Source organism: Mizuhopecten yessoensis, unplaced genomic scaffold, assembly GCF_002113885.1.
Source record: "Mizuhopecten yessoensis strain PY_sf001 unplaced genomic scaffold, ASM211388v2 scaffold1779, whole genome shotgun sequence".
Classification (NCBI taxonomy): domain Eukaryota; kingdom Metazoa; phylum Mollusca; class Bivalvia; order Pectinida; family Pectinidae; genus Mizuhopecten; species Mizuhopecten yessoensis.
Window position 1 is genome coordinate 474,428 of NW_018404217.1, and position 20,245 is coordinate 494,672.

A 20,245-nucleotide genomic window follows, 5' to 3' on the forward strand; every position below is an offset into this window, starting at 1 on the left:
ACAATTTTGGTAAAGCACCTTAAGACCCTTCCATCTATGAAGAGTATTTGATTCTACCATATCTGGGTCTTGAGAAGAAGATTTTTGAAATTTCAGTCAATTCAACCCTTTTTTGCCCCACCCATCAGCCCCTGGGGGTCAGTCAGGGCTCATATGTGCATACTATCAAACTGCTACCTAATACTGATAATGCTAACCTAAATTGATTTACTTCCAATGGAAATTAAACAAATGTTGGTCCAAAATGTGATTTCCCTATATAAACTATAGTAAAGTTTACCCCCTCCCCAGGGGTAAACGTGAGACCCCAGGATCAAGAAATTCACAATTTTGGTAAAGCGCCTTAAGACCCTTCCATCTATGAAGAGTATTTGATTTTGGAGAAGAAGTCGAAAAAGTAAATTGTTTACGGACGCAGGTGACCTAAAAATGTCAGAATGCTAGAACTTGCCCTCTAACAATATTGTATGACATGTATAACATGTTATCTGGATAGGTTGTAGGCCAGTACGTACTGTGGAGCTGCTGGTGACTTGTGCCATACATCAGAGAGCCACCTGGTGACAGTTCCCCCAAAACACCTAGAGCAGCGGATCCTCGCAGCACCTGGATAGCAAAAAACATCACTCATCTCACTCTAGATTATCAGTTTACCATAACTCTTTTTTATATACCTGTACCTTTAGTGATTAACTTGGAGTTCTTGACTCATCTTTTATAGGTCTGATCATATCTGTCTAAATTACAGCACCTTGATATGTTAATGCATCAAACTCAATTAAATGGCAAAATTCTTGGTTTGAATTTACCAATTATATTCGTTTCAAAATATTTCTGTAACCAATATTATTTGAATTAAGATGACCTTTCAAATTAACAGATATACTTTGTGTTCCCAATTTATACTGGCATTATATTGACAATAATAGTCCTTTTCCCAGGAATAGGTGTCCTTCTAACAATTATCAAGCAATTCAATATGAATTAAACCTATAAATGATGTGTTATGATAACCTTAACACTTACATTAGAGAGTTCCGGAGCCCAGTCAGAGATTTTCTGTGACACAGAGTTTGATGCACTGACTGCATCATCACTCGTCATGTACTTAGATAACACCACTGGTCTTGGACCATGAAGGTATCCGTCCGTTTTATGTAGTCTTAAATTCACATTTTTAGAATGAGTTCTACCTTCCAAATCCTCATATGCCAGTTTTTCCCGAATCTTTGCTCGCTTGGCTGCAGGTTCTTTAAACATATCTGAGCTTGTACTACTGGTGTCCGTATCACCATTGGTTACTGTGGCCACGGCCCCATTGGACCTCTTGGGGCCATTGTCACTAGTGCCACTGGCCCCATCAGTGGCATCCTGAGGTTTTGTTGTTCTGTTACTTTCACACGCCTTCAGAACCATAGTAGAGTGATGATTGAATCGACGAATCATGGTCAAGTTGGTCTGATTCGTGCTGAGCTTACGTTCATCTGACGACCCGCCAAAGCCCTAGGGAATCATAAATACTTTAGTATACGGATATATGTAGTGATCATGAGTATTCTTAACTATACACTTTTGTTTATAGAAACTTTCGTGGCAAATTAACCTTCAAGTATATCTCGGAGTCAAATTTTAATACGTTATTTATTTCACTGTGTTCATTTTAATTTTTTACAAGTTTTTCACATTATATATTACCTTCCACACATTATGTCCGAAATATTTTGTCAAGATGAAACAAACCTATAATCAGTGTGAAATTGTGCATTTTGAAGAAATCAAGAGTTTCATTCCACGTTTTTAACTTGTAATTTAGTCCTTGCCCGATGGTGGCATACAATGTATAATGCTTCCTGTGTATATTGCATTCACTTGGTGTTAAGATAGACTACACTCAGCCTAAGTGCATCATACCAAATGTTTGTGCGAGTATGAATTCTTATTCTCATCATTTAGGAAGTATTTCAGGAAAGTTTGTGCAAAACCACCAGTAATTTTCAGAGGAAATGATCCTTGAAAGTTTTTCCCCATAGTTAGTCCCTTCCCAAGAGTATACATTTTTATCATCAACATCAAATAACTTCAACAACCGGCTGATGAATTTACTACCAAGTTTCATCACAATTTGACTAAAGATTTCTGACAAATAGTGAAAAAATATGATTGTTTATGGACGACTTATGATGCTCGATGAGAGGCCATCACCTGAGTGACTCAGGTTACCTAAACAAGAGGCCCAGGGGGCCTGTATCCCTCACCTAAAAACCAGGACAAACATCACAGTTCCTATTACTGTCATGATTTCATGTCAGCATTTTTATTGATGTCCAACTGTAAAAATAGTTATTCCGTACATTGCAACTTCATGTGATTTTATTACACTGTAGAGCAGTTTGAGAATTCTTTAAATGCATATTCATACTTACATCACCCGAATTTGAATCGGTCATTTTTAACATGTCCAGTAGAGGGTCATTTACTGTTCGTGTTACCTCATCTTTTATTTCTGAAATTTTTTAATCAAATAATGTTACAATTTTAATTTGACAGGTAAACTGAAAGTCAGGATCACTATTTTTAAAATATCTTCTGATGTCTTTCAAAAATGAGGAGTTCAAATTTTTTTTTTTCAGTTCCTGCAACACCAATACATTTCGATATCCTTTTTCTTTTAAAAAAAATACACGAAGTGCACACAACACATTAAACATTAAGGATTTGACATTTGTAGAAACAGTTGAGCTGTATCAGTGAGATTTTGTCTTACCCCTGTCATCATTCTTGGCACAGTCGGAGAACACATCCTTACTGCTAAGGACAGTTCGGTCTCTATGGAAATAGTGAGACTGAAAAAACCTTGTCCAGAATTCACTTTCTGTCATCTCATGCGGTACATTCTCGGCATGTTTCTTCCTCACTGTAACACAATGATGATAATAACCAATAAAGGTATGGTATCCTCTGTCTAATATTCATAATAAATGAAAGGGCCTTTACATGTACTTTACCTACACCATACTGCATTATGCTATACATATGGTGTAATCAGTCGTTATACAGTTCAACTGTACATATATACTATTTAATGTACAAGTACATGATTGGTTAATGTGTCAGAACATTTATATACCAGTACAAGGATATTTTTCAATCACTTGGGAGAATTGTCTTTTGCTTGGGGGCTGCTGTTTTTTTCAGATTGTATGTATCGGGCATGTGTATTGCGAGTTTTGGGGTGGTTTTTCATGCAAGTATGTTGCTTATTAGATTTTATTTATATTTTGGAATTCCTTGTGATTTATTATTGAGTCAAGATCTCCAAACACTATAAAGAAAAATATCTTTTTTCAAATTTGCAAAATTTGCAAATAAAAACCAGTCAAAACCTATATAGTAAAATCAAAGACAGCTAAAATGTTACCCATTGGATATGTCCTGAATATAGATTCTATAACATCAGCGGTGAGATTGTACTTGAGACCATTACAGCCATCCGTCTGGGGTTTGATGTCAGCCTGGCAAAGAAAATATTACATGATGTTGAATGAAATTTACACAAGAAACAAGTGTTTTTATTCAATTCAAAGGAAATAAGTCATAATAAAGTAAAACCTTGTCTAACGATTACTGACATAATAAAGTAAAACCCTGTCTAACGATTACTGACATAATAAAGTAAAACCTTGTCTAACGATTACCGACATAATAAAGTAAAACCTTGTCTAACAATTACTGACATAATAAAGTAAAACCTTGTCTAACGATTACTGACATAATAAAGTAAAACCTTGTCTAACGATTACCGACATAATAAAGTAAAACCTTGTCTAACGATTACTGACATAATAAAGTAAAACCTTGTCTAACGATTACTGACATAATAAAGTAAAACCTTGTCTAACGATTACTGACATAATAAAGTAAAACCTTGTCTAACGATTACTGACATAATAAAGTAAAACCTTGTCTAACGATTACTGACATAATAAAGTAAAACCTTGTCTAACGATTACTGACATAATAAAGTAAAACCTTGTCTAACGATTACTGACATAATAAAGTAAAACCTTGTCTAACGATTACTGACATAATAAAGTAAAACCTTGTCTAACGATTACTGACATAATAAAGTAAAACCTTGTCTAACGATTACTGACATAATAAAGTAAAACCTTGTCTAACGATTACTGACATAATAAAGTAAAACCTTGTCTAACGATTACTGACATAATAAAGTAAAACCTTGTCTAACGATTACTGACATAATAAAGTAAAACCTTGTCTAACGATTACTGACATAATAAAGTAAAACCTTGTCTAACGATTACTGACATAATAAAGTAAAACCTTGTCTAACGATTACTGACATAATAAAGTAAAACCTTGTCTAACGATTACTGACATAATAAAGTAAAACCTTGTCTAACGATTACTGACATAATAAAGTAAAACCTTGTCTAACGATTACTGACATAATAAAGTAAAACCTTGTCTAACGATTACTGACATAATAAAGTAAAACCTTGTCTAACGATTACTGACATAATAAAGTAAAACCTTGTCTAGCGATTACTGACAGACTGCTTTTAAGCAAATCAAACTTCAGACAATTTACCTCCTGATCTTTTAAACAATTTACGTTAAGTTTCTAAATCTATATTTCTGATACAGCCAATACCAAGAAAACTTAATTTACTGTGTAACAAACATAAAGGAAGTTTCATGACAATAAATGCCAAAGGTGTGTGTAAGTTTGGCATTTAATTTGAAAGCAATTTTAAGTATTAGCAAAAATACTTAAGTCTTTTCATATCATGAGTGACTCGCTGTGGACAATATTATTAAGGTTAGTGTCTACAGGATCCTGGTGTGATCAACCTTGTTTTGAAATACCTGGGCTTTCTGGCTATGCCAGGATAAGTTATACTGATAATGAAAATCTGCAGGAAGTTACCATCAAACCTTTAAAATATACACAAAATGTTCATGTGAGAAGTTTTGTTACCAGCTTAATTTCACGGTGACCACCTACCAGAAAAGCTGCCGACACACCCACTGACTGCTTGCTGCCTTCATTCTTGCCGATGTTCGATAGTTGCTGAAAAACAGAAAAAAACTAACTTGGAATATGCATCGAGGATGTGGACATTCTCATTCTTTGTAAAAAAAATATATACTTTCACCAGATTAGACAGGTCAAAGAGGATCTGCTGTTATCATTGTAATATAAGGGTTTCAAATCATGTTCTCTGATGCTGTTATCACTGTAGCATTAAGTTTTTGGATTATTTGAAACTCCTCGTTATTTTTTTCCTTCAACAAATGAAACTCCTCTAATGGAATCATTACACAAGCATAAGAGATTGAGATTTCCTGAACTCCTCTGCTGTTACCATGTACTTACATAAGCCCGTGATTCTCAGAACTCCTCTGCTGTTACCATGTACTTACATCAGCCTGTGATTCCCAGAACTCCTCTGCTGTTACCATGTACTTACATCAGTCGGTGATTCCCAGAACTCCTCTGCTGTTACCATGTACTTACATGAGCCTATGATTCCAAGAACTCCTCTGCTGTTACCATGTACTTACATCAGCCTGTGATTCCCAGAACTCCTCTGCTGTTACCATGTACTTATATCAGCCCCCAATTCCCAGAACTCCTCTGCTGTTACCATGTACTTACATGAGCCCGTGATTCCCAGAACTTCTCTGCTGTTACCATGTACTTACATCAGCCCGTGATTCCCAGAACTCCTCTGCTGTTACCATGTACTTACATCAGCCTGTGATTCCAAGATTTCCTCTGCTGTTACCATGTACTTACATCAGCCCGTGATTCCCAGACCTCCTCTGCTGTTACCATGTACTTATATCAGCCCCCAATTCCCAGAACTCCTCTGCTGTTACCATGTACTTATATCAGCCCCTGATTCCCAGAACTCCTCTGCTGTTACCATGTACTTATATCAGCCCCCAATTCCCAGAACTCCTCTGCTGTTACCATGTACTTATATCAGCCCCCAATTCCCAGAACTCCTCTGCTGTTACCATGTACTTACATCAGCCTGTGATTCCAAGAACTCCTCTGCTGTTACCATGTACTTACATCAGCCTTAGATTCCCAGAACTCCTCTGCTGTTACCATGTACTTACATCAGCCCGTGATTCCCTGAACTTCTCTGCTGTTACCATGTACTTACATCAGCCTGTGATTCCCAGAACTCCTCTGCTGTTACCTTGTACTTACATCAGTCGGTGATTCCCAGAACTCCTCAGCTGTTACCGAGTACTTACATCAGCCCGTGATTCCCAGAACTCCTCTGCTGTTACCATGTACTTACATCAGCCCGTGATTCCCAGAACTCCTCTGCCGTTATCACACCACTGACCACTAAGTCTTTATACAACTGAAACAATTCAGGACTCTCTTGCAATAATCTGCAAAAAGATGTTCAGAGATAGTTGAAACAGCTGTTTCTCAATGCTGTGTATGTGGTATTTTGTAAGGTGAACATTTGATATATTGAACCATACAGATGAGTTAATGCACAGACACCAATAAGAAGTACAGTTATCTCGAACTCTTTTAACTCGAAGACCCCGTTTATCTCGAAGTATTTCTCCGGTCCCGGCCAAATCTGTTCTTTATCTTAGTAAATAAAACTCTAATAATTCGAACCCTCGAAAAGTCGAAAAACTTGGATACCTCGAAGTAAAATATTGGTTTCAATAGCGTTAATCCAACATACGAATTTCATTTTGTCACTTGTTAATTCTTTGATACAAATAAGTAAAGGTGCCAGCAGTATGGCTTTGAAAGTCGATCGAGAGATTTAAGAACAAAACGATAATTGCTGTTCATTACATCGAGTTGAGGAGGTGTCAGGTGTGATGTTTGGCTTTAATAAATCAATGTGTCACATGTACGATATAATTTGTTTGTGTGTTTTCATTTACAGAATCAACTATGCGTACGCTCCATTACAGTGATTTGTTTTAGACTTGCGCACTTTCATTTTCGCATTGTAAACTACGAGATCAGAGACAGCGGTATAGTTCGGTTTGAAATGTAACACTTCAGAAATAAAACTTGACGGACTTACAAATACAGACCTGGAAAGACTTTGCCAAGATCTATACTAGCCTAATACAACATTTAATCAGTAGGCCAGTTCATATTTAATAACGAATTCACAAAATGGTCCAACCGTTTTGATCGCTTTTAAAAACAAAAGTACTTTTTTCTGAAATAACTTACTTTTTTTGTGAGCATGTTTATTGTTAAATTACATAGCTGTATTTGTTATATCGATTACGTGTATCATTTATCGATTGATTAAAAGCATTAACTATTAATAAAACCAACAACTGCTAGTGCAATGTCCCAACAGCAAATTTCATACCAAATCTATGAACCCGCATAACTCGAATACTCGGATAACTCGAAGTTTTTCCACGACCCCGTCGACTTCGAGATAACGAGGTTCGACTGTAGGTAGAATTATGAATTATACACAAAAATGCAGGTTAAAATTTGACATTCGAACTTAGCCTGACACATGCCAATATGAATGTGCACACCAATTTTGGTTGAAATCAACCTATTTCTATGGGAATTCCTGCAAAGAAACCAATCATGACAGACAGATAGAGATGAACAAACCCAAATTAATATCCTGTTTTCTCCAAAAGCAGGAGATGATAATGAATGAATGATGCCAGCAAATCCTCAATGTGCACGATAAAACTGTTTATCAAATTTGGAGGTAATTATATAATCTGCCACAACATATTGATACAGTAACATGGACAATGGGAATAAACTCCTGCAATATAAAAGAATGCAAATTATGACACATATCTAAAGTAGGAATTTTTAGTCACCTCAAAAATATATATCACACATTCAAAACAGGACATAATTGTTGTTAACAGAGTTGATTTAGTTCCTGTTTACATATTCCGTCTTTGCATATTGCAGAGTTATCTTCTCTTGTGAGCAGGTATTGATTGTTACACCATATGTTTGTGAGAGTAACGTCATCAATTTTTGAGAAAACGAAGTAATTTTCACACACAAACCAATGACGTAACAATCAATACCTGCTCACAAGAGAAGATAACTTTGCAATACGCAAAGACAGAATACTGAAGTGTGAATTATCAAGGAAACTTGATATCTGTGATAATGTGTCCTTGCTACTATTATCGCAACTGATGTTTTAATTTTAACCAGATATGCAGTGACCTGTTTTTTTCCTCCAGTTCACTGCTTATCTTGCTTCTGAACTTTGGAAGCAGTTGCTGTAAGAGTTCCTTGATACCATCTCTATCCTTGATCCCAACATCTCGACCTTTGGGGTTTGTAAAATGGAATGTCTTCGCACTGCCATCATGCATCACAACCTGAAGCTGCACTTTGTCCTTGGAGTCGGGAGATATTTTTTGACCTTGAAAAAGAAAAATGATTAAATTATCAAAATATGAATTTTATGGCAGAAAATTTAGATACATTTTTTTGTATAATTTACTTCAGACATTTTACAATAATTTCTCACTTTTGATGTCGGAGTACATGTGACTGAGGGAGAAGCTGTTCTTGCTCTCCACCATCCAGCCCATCCTCTCTCCCATGAGGTATAGCACACCATCCGTCTTCTTGTGTCGTACATGGTTCACAATGAGCAGGACATCTTCTGAGGATCTACTGGTAGACATACCTGCTCCTTTACCTTAAACATAACAAAACCGTTTTGTTTTGATAAGTTAAAGACACATGGTCAAAACTAAAGTGCTCAAGACTTACATTTTCAATTATGCACCAATGTCTCCAAAGCTACTTGACACACAGGTGGTGAACCTTAAACCAGTAATTTATACAGTTTTAACTTTATACTGGCGCAGATTTGTAACCTTCTACATGTACATGTATTATCAATGAGGACAGCTCATAACAGAAAGGAGAAACCACCAGAAGACCAAGTTGCGTTTTTCCAAATACATCATTAGCACTTAGCAGTTCCTGGAGGTTCAAATATATTACTGATATATATATACTGTAGAGTATTGTAGGGTCTACACATTGAAGTTCAAAATCTCAAAAATAATGACTCATATGCAGTAGGGATGAAAAGAAAGCTTGCAGATCCTAAAAAAAAACATGGATTTTAAAGAATTTCATTTGAGCACATGTTATATACAGAAAATCTGTTGTGGGCTCAATACAATTATTTTTCTTGATAAAAAGGTAAGAAAGGGATGAAAGCAATTTTGTAATCGTGCATTAAGAACAATATAAACTTCATGAGCGTTGGTGCACTGCAAGTGTAGTTTTTGATTGAAAAGTGGCATTTCAGTGCACATGTCCATGAATATAACAAGAATTAAATACAGGTTCTCTTAAGTATCTTTTTCTCTTCCTACATTTTCTTTGGTGTCGTTATTTTTGATGATTATACCAGTGTTATTGGTTGGTGGATTGTATTAACAATTTAGCAAAATATAGGCACAGTGATTTTCTTTTATTTTCTATTGAATTTGTCAGAAATCTATTCAGAAAAAAAAGAGTGTAAAAATGTAATGGATGCGAAGTCAGGAAATCCTCTAGTGTTGCTCTTTGTACTGATTTTACCAGTAACCAAGGAGATTCCATTGTGTGGTGAGTAAAAAGTGAAGCCGTGTACAATTTTTCACGCGCTAGAGCCGGTGCGCTCAGCCTTGTTAGCTTTGTAACTAGTTGTGTTATGTCCAATGGAAATACAAGTTATCACTCTGGATATTTTGAGCACTTCATTACAATTTTCTGGATAATAAACACAAGATGGATCATTCAGGAGTACATTAAGTTTTGTGATTACTTCTGTTGTATATTATTTGTAGGCCTAACGTTATATTCAAGACTGCGCACAGAAATTTGTAATCAAATATCACCTTTCACACAAAACGAACATTAAGCAATGTTATACAAATGTCATAGTTTGCTTCAAAGAAAAATTAAGACTACACAGAAAATCGTCTTCTCTGAAATGCGCTAGGTAGAAAGGTAACGCAAAGGGGTTGAAATATTGGGAGAAATACTGTTGACTTTGCGAAAAGAACAGAAGATACTGAACACTTCCCTGTCTCTTTTATCTCACACAACAAGCCAAAAAGATCTTACTGGATCATCACCAGGGCTTCATTCAAGAGACACATTCACATATTGCGACGAAAAACAATATTCCTTGTCCTTAAAATCCTATATTAGCAGACTCCTCCACATGTGTGATTCGTTTCGCGGAGTTTATAACCGGAAATCACTGTTTTACGACATCAATTTACCGTAAAGTAGTCGCGAGCATGCGCAATGAACTTAGCAACATTGTAAGCAAAGGAAGCATATCCTTTGCTGGCCAAAGGAGATTATTTCAGATAGCAATTTCTTTATGAGATTGATGATTATCAAGTAGCGGCGGCAACGACAAAAATCATGGAAGGTATGCTTATCCTGTGAAATACGTACTTTTCATGCTGTGTATTTCTACTAAACATACTAAGCGAAAGTGTGAGTCGGTGGGCAGCTGTTGACATCGTCAGACATCCTCTTTTTCTCCGTCACAGACTCATCTATCTGACTTCACACAGACCGCACTTAAACTGTGTTGAATATATAATATATTTATTTACTTAATCATATAGAATTTATCAACAGCTCCACCCTTGACAAATACAAATGTATGCTTTCAAAATGGTTGGTACTGGGCCTTGAAAACCCATGCAGTACTAGTGTTACTTTGTAACATTAAATTATACTTACATGTATTTGATTTGCAATTTTGAAATAAACATTTGCTGATTATCAGTTGGTGTCCTCTATCCCATTTACATAGCAGCTTGGATTTGATATCAATATATTTATTGCAATTTGCAAGAAATTTGAAAATAGGGAACATTCACAAACAAGAAAATGCAGCAAAACTGCTGGACACCAAATCTTTTGATAATTGTCACTACTGTACAGTCTTGAAGTATTGCTAATGATGCACATTTGTTAAAAGAGTGTTTTTCCTGGTTTAAATTAATGTATCATTCAAGAGATAGCAACATGTACACTCCTGAAATTTGAGTCTATTTATAGCTTCTGTCACATTGATCAATTAAGCAAAATCAGTGGGGTTTCCCCCTTTTGGGGCATCATTCAACCAAATTTTGCTTACACAAAGTTAATTGATTTAAAGTAACGACCTTGACCTAGTTAACCCAAATAATAGGGATCTTCCTCTTCCAAAGGGATATCATCAATTCAAGTTTGGTTTACATCTGTACTACTTTTGTACTATTGTTCAAGAGAAAGCATATGATAACCCAATTTTTTCTAAACATTGTAGTTTATTTATAGCCACTGTGACCTTAACCTTTATGTAAGTGACCCCAACATCAATACTACGCTTCTTAAATCCCATCCCAGGTGGACATCATTCACCTAACTTGGCTGATATTTGGCCTGTCGCATTTGGTTTAAAGGAGTGTCAAGTATGTCAGAATACACAAGTAATGATATTCAGTTTTACTTAACCTTGATCCACTTGTGAGGTCACAGATGAGAGATATTTACCAACATCATTGAATAACAGGCTAATGATACAGCTAGGTCAATGGGCCTTTTATTGTTTGCGCAGTTACTTTTTTTATGAATCCTTATTGCAATAGGTACAAAAAATTATTCCTGTACATTATAGGTATATATAATTATTTTCACTAAAATGTTGATTTCATATCAATATTGTGTCCGCTGTTTTAGTATTTTATAATTGTAGTTACTTCAAATTCATATACATGTATCAATTTCTGTATATATATGTAATTGAATTTTATTTCAGTGGAGACAAAAAAGCCCAAGGTGGGTTTTATGACCACCATGGACAGGGAAATGTTTCCAACAAAGATGCCGTATAACAGGTTTGGTAATGAAATAGCTCCCCTTCGAGGGGCCCCTCACCGCGGGCCAGGCTGCTATGAAAATGAAGATGTAAGTCACTGATATTTTATTTACATATAATGTGTTCTGTTCAATGTATCTACCTGGGGTATTTAATTTTCAGATAAAATTTATTACGAAAAAATGTAAACCAACATTGCCTCAATAGCTTAATTATGACGGTACATGTATATGGTTGTGATAATAATTTGATCATCATAATTGTTTACAAATTCTCTCTTTCAAAATGATTATTTGATATTATGCATGTACATTGTATTAGTGGTATATTTATGTTATCTGTATCAATTATTTTGATTTACAGAAAACCAGTTTTATGTACAACATTGAAAACAAAATCAACAGCAAAAAGGGTTATACTCTTGGAGCAAGAACAGCCGCTAGAATTCCATCTGGTCACGTGGTATGTATTCCGATTTTAATGCATCTATTATTAAATAAAAGGAAATAATATAAGTAATACCGGTATCAGAATTCAATTTTAATGGCTCAGCTGCAGTGAGAAATCTGGAAATATATTGAGAAGCATATTTGTTCTGTCACCCTTTTTAGCTTACCTAGCTCTAAGCTTAGCAATGGTGCAGCTGCAGCCATCCCTTCAGGGTCAATTTTGTTACCTGGTACTGGTAAAAAAAAAATAAGAAAAAAATAGCCGCCTTAAGGGTGCATGTGATATGATATTAAAATTGGCCAGTTAAGCATGCAGGGATAAAGACCTGAAACCACTCTAGGGCTAAGGGGTCAAATGTGTTAAACCTTTACAGCTAGCACCTTCTCAATAACCAAGATGCTTTATAGGGTGATGATATTTAGCAAGTACAATGCTGGATTGAATGGCTACTAAGCTGTTCAAATTACAATTGTTATTTTTGTTAACACCTTATAACAAATCAACAACTTTTGAAGAAATGGCAAAGAGGCCTAGGATGATAATATATGGACAGGTCTGTACTAGGATGAGAATATATGGACAGGTCTATACTAAGATGAGAATATATGGACAGGTCTATACTAGGATGAGAAAATATGGCCAGGTCTATACTAGGATGAGAATATATGGACAGGTCTGTACTAGGATGAAGTGCTATTATTTTGGTTCAATTAAAGGACTTAAACCCAGTTCAAAGTTTCAAGTTCACAGGAGTCAAATTTGTTAAAACCTTTAATTTCTCCTAAATGACCAAGAGACTGAAACTTAGTGAAAGTGGTTAAATAAACAGCTAGTAACATAATAGGATGAAGGCTATCAAGTTTGTTCAAATAATGGACCTTTGGCCTACTTTCAAGGTCACAGAGGTCAGATTTAACAGTTTCTTCTGAATGATTTAAGAGGCATAAGATTGATGATATCTTGACACCAGCAAATTAAGATGAAGGGCTATCAAGTTATTAAAATGAAGGACCTCGACCAATTGTCGAGATTGGAGTGACAGGAATCTAATGTATCAGAACTTTAAGTGTCTAAAGTTGTGAATAACCTAAGAGGCATGATGATATTTGGTGTAAAGCATTCTGTGATAGATGTCTTCTATGAATTTGATATTCAAACTCTTTGAGCGTCACAGCTATAACATATGAGTTATACAGGCTCAATGGGATTCTTGATTTGATAGCGTATTTCAATTATAAAGTACATTTTAGATGGCCATTTGTTTTGAATAAACAGACAGGATCAAAATCCCATCCTAAAAAATATCACTGCATGATCAAGAACTATTAATCAATGACTTTTAATTTAAGACAAGAGTGTACACTAATTTGCTAATCCATTTTGTTCAATTTGTTTTCAGTTTGAAACCCCTTGTCCCACTGAATATCAAACACATTGCACAGAAGCAAAACAGTTTGTTGATGACAAGAAGCCATTCTTGGTTGGTGCAGAAAGATTCCCTATTTACAAACGTGATATAGTAGATGTCCTTCCAGGGTAAGTTTACTATATGGATGTATCGTTAAATGCAACATAATTTCTTTTTGAGTGGATTCCCAGTTGTTATGGTGATCCAATTCAGTTTCTGTCTTGATGATGTTGGTCAAAATCAACAAAGTTAAAAGTTTTAATTATGTTCAAGAATGCATCAATTAAGCTGCAGGATAATTGATATGTATAAATTACAGACAATATGTTATAATTCCAATAGGAAAAGATATTTTAATTACCTTGTTAAAAAATAGGTACAAATACCATTTTGCTGAACTTAGGGTGAAGTTGAAATGAAAATATGAACATATAGTTTAAATATACATTAAGATTAATATAGCATTACATTAAATTGTGCTAATTGTGTAAGGGTTATCCCACTTATTTGGTATTTAGTAAGCATTATATACTTATTCAGAATGACTAAAGTATTACCAGTTACTGTATGCATTCTGGTGTATAGTACCTACTTATTTTTTAAATGTCATCAATTAATTACTCTCAGACAGTACATTAGATAATTATTTTGCAATTAAAATCTTTGACTTAATGTAGAAGGAAAGCTTATTGCTGGACAATTAAATAGCATTTTTAGGTCACCTGAGACAAAGTCTCATTTAGTGACCTATTCTAATGTGCTATCATTCTAACACTATGAATTAAATATTCATCAAAGTTCATGTGGGTACATTTTTAGTACTTTAAACAATTATATCAAATGTGTGTCACTGTGACCTCTATGCTAATTTTGAATGACCTATGGACAGATTTATTCCTCTATTTTGTTCTATTTTGGTTTTGGTTAGTTTAATAGCCCCATATTTCATCAAAGTGGGAGTATATGTATGTTTTATAAACATTTTTAGTTGTGGAACATCCCTTAAACTTGCCTTTATATGTTGTTTATTTGCAGTGCTGGAACATATGAACATCAAATCCCGAAGAATCGCAAGGTACAGTGGCACCAGTCATTTGGAGGGACTCCCATCATGCTGCCTGATATAACTATCAGGAGTACTATAGACCAGAACACAGAAAAGGTGGGTATAACTGGTATAACAGCACCACATCATCATTACGGACACAGATTATCATTGTAAATACGTTTTCTGGAGATGCATGATGGTCCTTCTCATGTGCCACTTTAAATTAACTTATTATATGGGCCATTGCTCAGTTTTGTCCGTCACAATGATCAACTGAAACTTGCTGGTAGATGGCGCTGATCTTCTTTTATGTAGGGGGGCACAAAGTTAAATAAAACTTGGGTATTGATTTTGTGACATCTCTGTATCGTTTCACGTTTTTCACCATTTCTCATTTTTTTTCCAAAAGCCTAAACTTTCAGTCCCTTAAAACATTCATATGATCTCAATTACAACTGTACCTGGTATTCATCATCTTCGGAAACCCTTGTTCGATTGTACTAGCGTTTATTGACCGTAGGAGAAGTTGTAGTAATTTTTTTCGTTTTACACAAAGCAATCCGATTGGTTCTATCTCCACTATCGCTCGGAAACTACTCAGAGGAGTTCTTGTTTGGTAACAACCAATTTGGTTGGCTTCTATTTATAGGATATCCTTATAAATTATTCATGACAATGAGGATTTCTTTGCGAGATCGCCCACGGACGATAAACACTAGTACAATCAAACGTGGGTTCCCAACGATGGGTATTCACATTTAATGGAGAGAGAAAAAATCCTTTGATATAGAGACTGAAAGTAGTTCTCTTTAAAATGTAAAAAAAACCCGCATCTTCTTAAACCTGGTTGGCCTCGCATTGTACTATATCAGAGCTGTAAGAACATACTTTTATCGGTCATCAACTCTGGAGTTATTTTGAATATGCTGCCTGTGGAAGATAAATATGTAAGAAAAAAAGTTTTTAGTGAGAATATTTAAAATGAAACTTTAATTTCATAAGAGACTGAAATGTTTGGTCTAGTAATTGGTCTTGTAATGCAGTTTGCTTATTTTTTTCCCCCTTTTATATGCTACCGAGTTGAAGTGGAAGCAGTTCTCAGTTTACAGGTTTTAAGATTTTGTATCATCATTATCTATTAATTTATTTTACTTTTTCCCAGCTGTACAGTACTAAGGAAGAAAAGAAATATCACAGGAAACTGGCTTACCTCAAATTATACTGGGAAAAAGGACAATGAGATTGCAGAGAGTAAAAAAAAACAAAAGAAACTTCAAATCATGGATATGGATTTATCGCCATCATAGTACAAGTTGTATGAACAGTGTGACGAAGAAAGTTGATCAGGGAAGAAACTACAAGTACGTTGCCACATGATCACTTTCCTTCATTGTTATTGTGTATATACAGGCTCATTTGCTCAGTCGTTTTGAGTCTTCAAGTTGTTTTCTGGACATACAGGTCTGGTGGTGATCTTTTGGAACAAACATAGGACTACTTTTGAGTGACAATTGCGAGGATACAAAATGATCTGTTTGTAGAATCCATTTTCGTTCAGATGAAGTTTTTCAGTTGGTTTACAGACTTCAAATAGATCTCCAGGTTTTTATAATTGACTATAAATCCAAATTCCAATGTGATACAAAAGTATATATTCTTGACGAATCCCGTTTCAAGTGTCTGTGATATGTTAAGTCTTAAAATAGGTGTTTGTATTTACTGATCATGAAAACTTTTTAAAACATTTCTAGAATTACTTTCACTTATTGTATAAACATTGTAACGAGTTATATTTAATTGAAGGCGATATTTTTTTTTACATTTGTGTAATATTAACAAAGTGCATTACTGCACAATTTATCAAGACATTCTTATCAATTCAGCATGTGCTTGTATATAATCGGGGGGTTTTAATTTCATTTCAATAAATTTGTTTGTATTTTACCTGAGCACTGTTAACATGTTTAAAGGTTTTGTTACTTTTTTGTGAAAAACAATACATGTTTTATGTTAATATAAAAATATGACAATGTAAAATAAAACATATATCACAAGTATGTGTGTACACGTCTTTCTGGAAACTTTTGGCATTTCACTGATCTTATTTTGGAGAAGTGGAAAACGGTTTCACTTTTAAAATATTTCCGTGTTCTTGGACTTGGATGATGGCCCGCTCCTTATAGCCTTGAAAAGCATATCCTGCCATAATATTTCTGTCCTATGTTATTACGATATTGGACTTCAAGCTCATTTAAATTACTGAACACAAGACAGGTTGATCATGTAATAATTGTTTATTACCTTTTAAACAACTTTCACTTCTGCAAACACATATATTATCTATCGGCCCGGAGTGCTCCCCTGTACATTAGGCACACGAAACCTTAGTAATATTTCCATACAAAAGGTGAGTAGGGTATCCTTGCACAAATGGGGATATCAGACAAACATTCTCACACATGGCATCAAGGACATGCTCATGCCATTTTGAATCAGTTCAATAGTGTGATGAAGAAAAGGTTTTGATATATGGTTTTCAATGCATGTAACTGAAGTTTTGAATGAAACATTTTACTATATCTGCATATTTTTCAATGAAATTCAGGAACTTGAAAGTGTAAGCGTTTCTTAGTTGCCACTCGATCCTTTAAATACATTTTTTTCGCAGGTAAAGCTAGCTGTTTGAAGTTTGCAAACTGCACCAGTGCAGTATTTACTCCAGTGTCCAGTGGAGTTTTCCCCCACTACAATGCGTAGTATGACAACCACTTTTACATTAAAATCAAGTATATATCATACTGAAAATGTTATTATCTGAACACATACTCTAAACACATTTTAACAATAATCTTGCTCCGGCAAAGAATGTGATTTTTCAGTTATAAAGTGTGTTATCAGTGCTAACAGACGGACAGTTGATCAGGGTGATATGCATACCTTATGCTGAGGAACTTGACAATCAGGAATTAAGTGATTTAGAACCAGGTCTTTTCCAAAATTTGACTTCATATACAGAGTTGGCTTCCTGGGAAGTACCCAGATGAGATTAGAACCTCGTCTGTCAAGCCTGTGAACTGGGCGGGCTTTGGATCACTAAGCACAGGCTTATATTAAGTAGAATATGGCTCAATGTATATATAGACGACGACTGCTGCTATATGTATATTTACTGCTGTTTGGTCACCATTTAATGACTTTTATAAACATTATCAACTGCAACTCAAGATCGCAAACTATTGTTAAGGAAATCCTGTTTCAACAAAAATATTGAAATATGAAAATTGTTTTATACCTACGTAGCTGATATTCTAATGTCTATAGCTGCCATCTCAGGTAAAGGGAATCTATGCTAAGACAATTGTAAATATATCACAAATAGAAAGAAAAAGAATACATTCACAAATACAATCAATGTATGAAATAACGTATACTGAAGATTTTAACCGAAATCGATAAAATTTCTACAAAAAGGGGCCAAGAGAAAAAGAAATACAAATTTGGTTGGACGGACATTTTTTCAAGATCTGCAGCCAGTAATTTATTCAGCTATCAACTGTTCAAAATAATATTAAAAAGCCCTAAGAAGGTAGGTACAGAAACTTATAAAAAATTCTCTTATCCTTATTTTTTTTCTCAGACGTGTATTCTTTTGATGGCACCTTTATATCATAATAGAAAGTTTATTCTTTCTTTATATTTTTTAATCTATAAAATTGAAAGTAAAAATTTGAAAACTAATTCTGTATTCAGTGGGATTTTTGATGATAGACAAGTAAGTTTGAGCTTTATTATCAACATTAGTCTGCAACATTATTTGAGAGACATTTTCTAATGCATTAACCTATGTTAATACATGTATGTTGTCTTACATACTGTATTCATCACTCCCAAATTATTTTTTCAGGTTAAGCATAAAATTCAAAGGCAAGTATTATTGTTTATAAACAAGGTTATCTTGGAAGATCTATGGATAGAGATGATAGGTGATAGCAAAAATGTTTTATAAAAACAGAAGACAAAGGACCTTTATAGGTGAAAATAAAATGGAAGCACCAGAGGTCACTCGGAACTATTTTGGTGATGCTAAAATGTGTTAGGGTGACTGTCCTCCTCATTGATCATTAAACAAGAAAGGTCTACACTAACTACTTGGGAAAGGATTGACACAGGAAAATGCTCTCAGGTTTACAATAACAAGTCTGTCTGAGGTGGAGATGGATTTATTTTATTGTGGATTGATGAGAAACTCTGGAAACCAATATCATATTAAGTCAAAATGTATCCCCAGTACAGGGGAAGGAAGTTCAGCATTATTGTCAGTACTAAATCATTAGAAGCCAGATAAAAAAAAAGTAACAAAGGCTTTGTATCCACACTAGGTGTAGAATGTAAACCTTGTGTTTAAATTAGCAGATCTTAAGCATTCTCGGAAATGTACTTAGGACAATGCCATAGTTAAATCACTACCAGGACGCCCTGAAATACATGTACCTGTAGGTCACATTTCAAAAGCACATTAACCATATCTACATTACCCCATCTGCCCCACACACTTGCTCATCACTCACATGACATTTTATAAATAAGCATGTTTATTTTAAATATTGATGCCAATTCAATATTATCATAGTCAACAGTTTGGTTTACAACCACAAATACCTTAGAAACAGAATTATTCATTAACACATTTTTGACATGCTGGTAATATTGACTGCCCGACTTAAAAATTTAGATCAACCACAATATTATTAAGAGTTTCATGATTCCACACTCATTCCACACTCATTGTAATATAAATAATCAGACAAGTGGACTACATAGCACAGTACTGACCTATCAATGTATAAAACAACTCGTTCATCTCTCGTCCTATCATACCTATCTCAGTGGAATCTCACTAATCACAGCTACTGTATACAGCGTAACCTTGTTAACCCAAACAGCTGTGTACAGTGTAACCTCATTATTAAGGAAACTGTACAGTGTACCCTCCCATGTCTGATCAAATAAATACAGGAAAACCACTTATACCACTGTATACACTTAAACCTCTTACCTAGATAATAACTCTTTCTGGATGGTTGTGTGGCACAGTGCATAGCACACTCACCTTTGACAAAGATTCCCCAACCAGACGTGAAAAGGTATGGGGTCACCTGCTCAACCACCTTGGTGTTCTCGGGGGTACTCAGGTTTTCTCTCACAGACTCCAGCACACACTAAAATCTAGGCCAACAAGAGTGACTAATATAAGTTGAAATAACTTGTTTTCATTATTATTGTAAAATAAATAAGATTTATAATCTAGACAATTTTATACAGTGAAACCTGTTTAATCTTAGATAACTGAAAAGTGGAACCTTTTCAATTTTGGTAACTTTATACATGGTGATCTATTTAATCTTGAAATAAACCTCTTTC

General features: G+C 34.8%; 2 protein-coding genes across 2 annotated transcripts in view; one reads left to right on the forward strand and one right to left on the reverse strand.

Moving 5' to 3' along the window:
- Positions 1–10,300, reverse strand: part of LOC110440916 (general transcription factor IIH subunit 1-like) — an 18,463-nt gene extending 8,163 nt beyond the window's left edge. Inside the window, exons 1-10 of the mRNA XM_021484035.1 lie at positions 10,160–10,300; positions 8,559–8,732; positions 8,249–8,450; positions 6,342–6,438; positions 5,030–5,095; positions 3,419–3,512; positions 2,765–2,914; positions 2,424–2,503; positions 1,027–1,503; positions 516–606 (exon numbers count right to left, since the gene is read on the reverse strand). Of these exons, the coding sequence (XP_021339710.1) occupies positions 516–606; positions 1,027–1,503; positions 2,424–2,503; positions 2,765–2,914; positions 3,419–3,512; positions 5,030–5,095; positions 6,342–6,438; positions 8,249–8,450; positions 8,559–8,718 (1,417 nt within the window). The 5' untranslated portion in view covers positions 8,719–8,732; positions 10,160–10,300. The remainder of the gene's footprint in view (positions 1–515; positions 607–1,026; positions 1,504–2,423; positions 2,504–2,764; positions 2,915–3,418; positions 3,513–5,029; positions 5,096–6,341; positions 6,439–8,248; positions 8,451–8,558; positions 8,733–10,159) is intronic.
- A 51-nt stretch (positions 10,301–10,351) lies between these two features.
- LOC110440928 (protein pitchfork-like) lies at positions 10,352–19,176 on the forward strand. Its single transcript, XM_021484045.1, has 6 exons — positions 10,352–10,475; positions 11,859–12,007; positions 12,282–12,380; positions 13,768–13,904; positions 14,812–14,938; positions 15,987–19,176. Exons 1-6 carry the CDS (start codon positions 10,469–10,471, stop codon positions 16,062–16,064), a joined length of 597 nt encoding a protein of 198 aa, XP_021339720.1. The 5' UTR covers positions 10,352–10,468; the 3' UTR covers positions 16,065–19,176.
- The last annotated feature ends 1,069 nt before the right edge of the window (positions 19,177–20,245 follow it).

What these genes read in the sequence shown, in the direction of transcription:
- LOC110440928 (XM_021484045.1), top strand. An exon ending in GCTGCTATGAAAATGAAGAT is followed by an intron (nt 12,008 to 12,281) that starts GTAAGTCACTGA and finishes TTTGATTTACAG; the next exon opens with AAAACCAGTTTTATGTACAA. An exon ending in ATAGTAGATGTCCTTCCAGG is followed by an intron (nt 13,905 to 14,811) that starts GTAAGTTTACTA and finishes GTTTATTTGCAG; the next exon opens with TGCTGGAACATATGAACATC.